Here is an 8,900-nt window from a genome sequence, read left to right on the forward strand (position 1 = left end):
GGAAAAAAGCAGAAAAGTTGTTTCATATATGCAACCCTTCTACTTTACAGACTATCCAAAGAAGCTTCCTCATCCTGTTTTTTTCGGTTTGTTTTGTGGTTTTTTTTAAATACCTGCAGTATCCATAGCATACGGGGAAATAATGTTTCCTGTTTCAAATGCAGAATCTTTGTTTTAAAAAAGTTTTTCCAAAACACCAGTGTGATGATGTCTACCTTGTATCTATAATGCAGAGCTTAATGTTCATATTTTCCAATGCATCTGCTCTTTCAGAGAAAGTTAGTAAATGGTTTGGGTTCTACCGATATTAAGATACTTCAAATGCTGTCCCGTTCCAGTGAGGCAGCCACATCGCACGCGTTTTGTGTGATGCAATAGACTCCATCTTTTCCTTTGGGGATATGGTGTAGACAGTAGAAGCAACAGCACAACAAATAAAGTACACAGCAGTCTTCGATGTTTCCTAACAAGAATGAGTTCTCAGCTACCAAACTACCAGTTGAGAAGTATTTAAGAGGTCCTCACATACAATGTGTGTGGCTGCATGGAGTGTGGATACTAAATAACAGTTTACTGATGAGATCTCGAAAAGCAGAACATTTCTATGTAAATAGAAATAAATAGGATTTAATGTATACAAAGAGAAGTATTGCTTTGGACACAGCATTTTCTATTAAAATTGTTCTGATAAACTGATTAAGAGACGTAGTTGAGGTTTTCATCACTGTTGATCCCGTTGATATCTGTCATGGTATATCTGATCGAATAGTTTTCATGCACTGTGTCCTTAGGGCTGGTGTTCTTTTGTTTCGTACCCTAAGTTAAACAGCATCTCACTGTAATTATTTTCATAATTATGGCTGTGTAATATGACTCCACTTTCCACTAACAAGGTCTTCAATTAATGTTTTTCTCTATCAAATATGTGTTATACAGGAGGAACTTGTGATTCTGGAGAATCCCATGAAAATGATGTAATACTTTATGCCAAGATTGAAGGCAGGAGAGAGCACATAACTCTTGATACGCTGACCTATGCGGCTTACAAGGTAAATCATCTTAAGCAAAGTAGGTGGGTGGGATGGATAGATCAATCTATTTTCAAGCCATCACAATAACATTCTGTGTTGAATTCCACAGGGACAGTCAAACATGACCTTCCCAAGGACATAAATCACGCACAGATTTTGCAGTGATAGGGTGCCTTTGCAGCACAGCTCAGCAGTTACTGCTGATTACTTCACGCAGGATTGTGGCGTTGGCTAGTGCTAGGATAACAGCAATTAGGATAACAGTCTGACACTCAGGAGCTACTGAGAGGGTCAGTCATGGTGGGATTAGTGGCTGGGAGGAGAGTGATTCAGAAATGCTTGGGTGTCTTTTCCACACCTTGTGCAGGAAATTTCAAATTTTACACTTTTTCTTTTCATTTTAAATATGTACTCTCTTACAGGGTCCACAGTCATGTGGGCATGAACTGAGCCACAGGAGGTGGTTGCTGGCAGTGTGCATGGGCAGCGTCTCCTCTGAGTACAGTGCAGACTCCTTCCAGCCACATCCACCGCCATGAGGCAGGACAATAAGGACCCTGAGCTTGCTGTCAGGATCCTTCCTGTGTGGGGCAAGGAAGCACTTAGACCATGTGACCCTGAGTAACCCAGCCCTGAGGCATCACAGAATCATCTGGTTGGAAGAGACCTGTAAGATCATGGAGTCCAACCATTCACCCTGCACTGCCAGGGTCCCTAAACCATGTCCCTCAGCACCACATCCACACATCCTTCAAACACTTCCAGGCATGGGGACTCCACCACCTCCCTGGGCAGCCTGTTCCAATGCTTCACAACTCTTTCGGTGAAGAAATTTTTCCTAATATCCAACCTGAACCTTCCCTGGCACAACTTGAGGCTGTTTCCTCGAGTCCTGTCTCTTGCTACATGGGAGACCCATCCTTATTCTGCTCACATGAGTGTGCTAGAGACTGAAAGGCAGTGTGGGTATACAGTGCGGGGGAAATTTGGTGGTAAAGATGCAGCTGATCTCAAGCACAGGCCCATGTGCATTTTCACTGTAACTCTAGCATTCAGAGTGCAAATGTTTACAGTAGGGTTTGGCCTGAGTTTGGTTGAGTCACTTGTATTGTTTCATTGTGCGTGGCTTCCCTTCTTGCCTGCTTCTGTGTGAAAGACAGGGTAGAACCTTTTCAAAACTAAGGAAACCATGATTGTAAAATAATAAGAAATTAATCGGGGAGCTCAGGAGAGATAGAATCTGAAATTACACTGAATTCATTGTGGAGATTTTTTTTTTAAAAAAGCATTTTCAAAGCTGACATCCTCTTTTGACGTAATAAAGGTCTAATTATGTTGGTTTAGGACAAAGGCTAAGCTTCGTAAAGCCGTGCTTCCATTTATTTCAATAACATAACATCCTCCGTACATACGCCTGTGAACTCTTGCTGTTACTCCATTCCCACGTATTCAGACTAGACATGCCATTACCCTGCCTTTGCTCCTGTGAGCTGAAAGGCTCCAGGACAAATACCATCTTCCTCTACCAACTGCGCACTGACAAAATAAACCAGGTTTTTTTACGAACTCAGAAGGAACGATCTTTTCTGCAGTGTCTTTACAACCAAACAATCTGATCTCACTAAGGTGATAAGCAGCACTGGCATCCAGAGTGTTAATAGCTATGCACGTAATATCAAACATTTTTATTTTATTCTGTGTGAGAAGATGGCTAAAAAAGTTAACAGAAACAAGCACATGTTTGTTTCAACAGATTTAAAGCTGCTTTTCTGTTTTAAACTGTAGCCTGTGACATTTTTTGATATTATTTGTTTTATTTAAGCCTGATTTAATTTCTTTTAAAGGTTCCATCTTTGGTTTCTGTTGTCATTATTCCGGACCTGCAGACTCCTGCAACCAAGTTTTGCCTGAAACAAAAGAGTCACCAAGGCCACAACAGGAATGTCTGGATTGTGGATTACTTCCATGTCCTTCCAGTGCTCTCTTCTACAGTGACTCACATGATCCAGTTTTCCATCAATTTGGGCTGTGGAACTTATCAACCTGGAAACAGGTACAAACTATGAGATCTCTCTTTTGATTATCAGCTTTCTAGTACATTTCTAACATCTATTTGAGTATTTGGAATGTTTTTAACAAGAAAGAATGGAGCCAATTAATAATGACAAATAGCTGCTCAAAAGCTAATGTTCCTCCTGATCTCCACAGTCACAGATTTATATATCTCAAATGCAATAAGGAGTCTATTAAATAGCTTTCCAGGTTAAAAATTGCTTTTCTCAGTCCATATTCTGAAATACACTCAAAACTTCAGAGCAACATTTGTTTCAATTTCTAATGGACATGAGATTTACCTCTTAGTACTGTGTAAGGTGGAAAGTGTTAAAGGCAGCAGCATAAACTGCCCTGCTAACCTCACAGAGATTACTGATGCCACAAGCATATCTAATTCTTGTCAGACAGGTGATACACAGTTGTCATCTTAATGACCCTCAGTGTGAGAACCTCGCTATCTGTAGACTGACCGCAGAACTCTTGCTGGCTTCACTTCATCAGAACATTTATCATGCTATTTTCCATGGAGTTTAGGCAGAGGGAAAGGGAAAGAAGGGAGTAAATTGCTGTTCCATATTTTGTAGAATCATAGAAACTTTTGTTGGCAGGGACCTTCACAGGTCATCTAGTGAAAACTGCTGCTGCACCGGGGATAGTTACCAGCATAGGTCAGGTCAGCCATGACTTTGCCTGTCCATGACTTGATAATCTCCATGAGTGGATATTGTGCTACCTCTCTGGATTACCTTTTCAAGGGAAAAAGTGTTTCCTAATGCGGAGTACAAATCTCTGAAGCCATGCCTTTATACTGTTCCTACCAGTACTGAGGAGAGTTTGATTCTGCCTCTTTTGTGAGAGCCCTCTGCACCATCACAGGCTGTCACAGCTCACCCCTCTTCACCAGCCTGAGTAAGATGGCTCCTCAGCCCCTTCTGCCTCAGTGCTCCAGCCCACAGACTGCTTGGTCATCCTCTGCTCCATCTCTCCAGTTTCTTAACATCATTCTTCAAATATGGGACCCAAAGTCAAACTGTCCGCTGTTCCTCTTTTCTTATATACATGTGAGGCTGTTTATCCTGATATTTTATGAGGTTTGAGATATTTTATATTTTTTTCCATAATCAAGTGTTTAACGTAAATGCTTTCACATCCATGTTGCTTGACATCTTCTTTCAACTGGAAAGAGCTTCATTAGCACTGACAGTCCTAGCAGCCATGCAAGGAAGCAGAATTCAAGGGACAGCCAAGATCAAGGCATTGCACTTCTGTTTGATAGGAAAGGAAGGCAGCAATATTTTTCTACATGGAAAATGAAAACTTTACCTGTAAACACTCCTGGCCTATAAATATATGTTATATATATGTTATATATATGTTATATGAAGTCTCTGTCTCAGTTTGCTATCTGATGGCAATTAGTATATATTTTGAAAGATTAATATTCTTCCTTTGTGTAAACTATTTCTGAAGCAGAAGTGAGTTTCTTCATAACAAAAGAAGCACTAGGTCCCTTTTTTCCCTATTATGATATCCCTACCCCAGATATGGCAGTATTTCCCATCTCCTGCTCCACAACATTGTTCACAATCCTTCCATTACTGCAAATGAGACTCGCACTGAATATATGCAGTAAATACGACCCTCCAAGGTACCAATACAGTTAAATCAGAAATAAATTAGTGAAAACCTCCACAAACTGTTTAACACACACAATATCACAGTAGTGGTAGTTTAAATAAAATAATGTTGTCAGCAAATTATAATGAAAAGGGAAAGTTGTAATCCAATAATTTAGTATTGAGGTGATGTATTATGACTTTTATAATGCTCCATTGACATTACTTAAAATAAAACAGACTATTACAAGCTAATTATATGGAGGAAATTACAAGAGTATTGCAGTAAAATACTAAATCTGTAATAAATCAAGCACTTTCTATATTAGTTTTTCAAGGTCTGCAGAATGTAAGCCATCTACACTCCTAGACTGCAAACAATGGGGTTTTTTAAAACATTCAGTGAAACACAAAAGGAAAAAATTCTAGGAACATTTTTTTTAAAATTGAACTTGTCAATGAACTTTTGGAAAAATGTATTTAATAACGCATTGTCATAGACTCAGTGGATGGTCTCATAGAGTCTCTGGTTCTCCACATGGATGGTTTGGTTTACTATTAGTCTACAAAACCAGGGAACAGCAGCCTTTTTCCAAGCATCTGGAGACATATGGTTATGTCACAAAATTCACAAAGATCCACTACTGAGCACTTCAGGCTCTGTGAGGAACCACTTTCACTGTTCCATAGTGCTTTTATGATCTCGATTTAGGCACAATGAATGGAGGAGACAGAGGGCTGAGGAGTCCAATGAAGTTAATATTTGTTGGAAATGGAAGGGAAGAACTAGTCAGTACATGAATAACTTCCGGTCTTTTACACCTTCTGAAGGTGTAATGGTTAGCAGCTGAAAGATATGAGTGTCCTGTGCTCACATGATGCCATCTAGCTCTGATTAATCCAAGTTTTGTCCTCATTTTTAAAGCCGTTTCTGGATGAAATAGAAGAGTTGCATCTGCTCATTTAAAGGCAACAGCATAAAAACACTAGCTAGATGGTGGCCAAACAAGGACTACTTGTTTAGACAATTCTGAGTCTATAGGCTTTTTGGTTTTTAAATACTCCGTTTTGTTTAATGTTTGTACATTCAGGATTTTTTTGTATTCAAATTCTGCTTAAAATTATTTCACATTTCAGCATCAGTTATTAGGAATACCAGATTTGGTGGTTTCTCAGTGTTGGTACTTTCACATTCATATCTATGTCAGGTAGACTCACGGTGTCCTTGTCCTTTCTTTTCTTCACTGTGTTATCAGCGTCAGCTTGGAGTTTTCAACCAACCATGGTCGCTCTTGGTCCCTGCTCCACACCGAGTGTTTGCCTGAGATATGTGCTGGTCCTCACCTCCCCCACAGCACTGTCTACGCCTCTGAAAATTACAGCGGGTGAGAATGTTCTCTGCAAAGCCGAGAAGCAAGATTAGAGAAGTGAATTATAGATGACAGAGGAAAGCCGAGAAGCACACAGCCCCATGTCATCTTTCATTTTTGACTAGCTGAGGACAGCAAAGAAGGAGTGTTCTGGTCTCCTGGCTGCCCAGTAATGAAATTTGAAATATATGGGGCTGCCTCTGTGGTATAATATTATTTTTCTGATTGTAAAGATAAATTACCAAAAAAAACCCTCTCGGCAGAATGTTGGTAATTAGAAGAGAAGTTATACCTTGTCAAAGCCACAAAAGTTTTCTTTTTAGTCAGAGGAACCATCAGTCAGGGCTTTATTTACAGCCAAAGCATGAGACCTCTACTCCCTTGGAATCCCAGTATTGGGTTGCAATGAAGCACATTCTCTGCACTTCTGCAGATGGAGATGGCTCTTAGTGTCACTTTCTTATATCAACCCTTCTCTTTATAAAGTCTCTTTGGTACTGTTCTGACCATAAAATGAGATGTGACATCTTGTTGCATAGTGCAAATCCCATGGCTGTATATCCTTCTGTATCCCAACTTCCGCAGACACTTCAGAGCAGCAGGTATGACTATAAGAAGAAAATGTAGTTGAAGTGTTGCTATGACTTGGTGACCATCCATTTCTATACCATTTTTATAGGAACCATTACCCCCAGTATGTGTAAGAAGTGTAGCCCCTGTGAACAATGTGAAGATGATGGCCCACAGCAGGCTAAATCCTCTGTGCCCCTCTTCTCAAACTGAGGGTTTCCACCAAACAGAGCTCAGTCACACTGAAAAGTTTAATTCATTATGCAATTTAGGAGATATTCATTGTGATGGAGAAGTTGCTACAGTGAAGCAGGTTAAGGTCTTTGCTGACATAATGCATTCATACAGGGAAAAAAAATGGCTGGGTTTTATAATGTAATAATTAACACTCATATATTGCATATTATACAAAAACATCATGGGCCATGTTCATTTGTTCATTTGCATTTGTTAAAGCTGCAGTAATTTCACTGCTTCATTTGAGCAGATTTTAAAATTAAAAATTTTCACAAAGCTTCCAGTACAAGTCAACACATCTTCAAAACACGCAGTTGCTTAATGAGTATCAGTGTCAAATGCTAGCATTTGTGTTATATGTATTTCAGGTGGAACCGAATAACAATTCCCCTTCCCAATGCTGCATTAACAAGCGACACCAGGATTCGATGGAGACAAACAGGACCAATCCTTGGAAATATGTGGGCAATCGATAATAGTTAGTATTCTTATCCATGAACATGACACATCAGAAGAGTAAACTTTTATATGCTGCTCCAAGTAAACATCTTTTCCACAATCACAGCTCAAAGGATTTTCAGTTGAATTCTTCTTATTTGCACCTGGTAACAGGGTGTTTTGAAGCTAGAGGGGAATTCTGCCATTTGAAAAGATAGAGTACCTTTTCTTTTTTTTTTTTAGTTGAATGCTTTCCAGGAAAATATATTGGTGGCAAGGGCTTAATATAACATTTCCCCTGCCTGCTTAGTCCTAATTACAGAAATAGGTACTACACTGTGCTATTAAGGACATGTACTGTGCCAGCCTAAGCAGTATCTGAGACATATTTTTCCTTCTGGACATAGAAGACCTTCAGAAAGCAATGCTGCTACCAAAACACTGACAAAACTTTTACACTGTTTACAATATCTTAAGGGGGGAAAGTACCATCTGTTTCAGGGAACTAAATCTTCTTTTAGGAGATAATGTTTCACCTACTTGTTCTTTAAATGGATGTGAAGAGTTTGTATTGACTCATATAATTATAAATCAGTGCAGAGGATAACCAGGGCCAGTCTTGAAAGGAAATACTTAAACCACAGAGAAAGTATTTAGAAACACAGCATAAAAACCATACAATGTATAAAATGCATGTAAAAAAATAATGCATATAAAAATAAGCACAACTGAAAAGGCTAACTAGAAGGTGCACATTTTTTAGCTTGCTTATTAGCCTTAAATGATTTGGGGTTAAGAAAAGTACGTCTAGAATTTGTTTTGTCAGATGTGTGAAGTATGTAATTTAAAGATTTACTATGATGTACAGTAGCCCATGAAATTTTATAGTGATTGCCGGTAAGGAGCATTTGGAGCATGGGAATGGTAAGTAGTTACATTTTGCAAAATTCTTAAAATAGATAAATGGGAAGAAAAGAAAATTGAAAAGAAAATCCTTGGAGATGGTAAGGTAATGTCACAAAAATTAAAATTTTTCCCAAAAAGAGACAAAAAATATTGTCTTAATCATATTAATGAGAAGCAGCATCATCCTGACATTCTGGAAAGAATATTAATGCTTATCTTTATAGATTATGATATACATCAAAAAGAAAGTAAAATGGAGGGAAAAAAATAGGAAGATGTCTATGAGCACCTGCAAATATTAGCTACTACCTAACAAAATGCAAACTCTAAGTGTTGGAGCTGCTCATAGATGCTCACAGAAACAAGAGCAGGATGAAATCAATCCAAGAATCCAAATTCTTCCCAAGAGAACAAAACAACAAGATTTTGAAAATAGACTTCATATATCTGCGCTACTTTTGCTTATAGAGCAAAAGACACTTTCATCAAAGGATGCTGCATGCTCCATCTCAAAAGATTTACCAACCATCAGCCTAAGAAAGTACCAAAAATTTGTTTGAGGTGTAGAACCATGATACACAAACCAAGTCTTAAAGATGAACATGTTTCCAAGGTTTTTGTATGCTGCCTTTGTTAGACACTATCGAAGCTGGAGCTTTACACTGTATTGTAGGGAA

The 8,900-nt window shown here is 38.8% G+C and overlaps 1 protein-coding gene across 1 annotated transcript in view; it reads left to right on the forward strand.

Moving 5' to 3' along the window:
- RELN (reelin) overlaps positions 1-8,900 on the forward strand; it is a gene marked incomplete at its 5' end in the record, with an annotated part of 120,648 nt that overhangs the window by 53,554 nt on the left and 58,194 nt on the right. Inside the window, 4 exons of the mRNA XM_010141799.1 lie at positions 937-1,049; positions 2,876-3,084; positions 5,959-6,087; positions 7,248-7,357. Coding sequence (XP_010140101.1) covers positions 937-1,049; positions 2,876-3,084; positions 5,959-6,087; positions 7,248-7,357 — 561 coding nt within the window. The remainder of the gene's footprint in view (positions 1-936; positions 1,050-2,875; positions 3,085-5,958; positions 6,088-7,247; positions 7,358-8,900) is intronic.

Source organism: Buceros rhinoceros, unplaced genomic scaffold, assembly GCF_000710305.1.
Source record: "Buceros rhinoceros silvestris isolate BGI_N320 unplaced genomic scaffold, ASM71030v1 scaffold2268, whole genome shotgun sequence".
NCBI classification, from domain to species: domain Eukaryota; kingdom Metazoa; phylum Chordata; class Aves; order Bucerotiformes; family Bucerotidae; genus Buceros; species Buceros rhinoceros.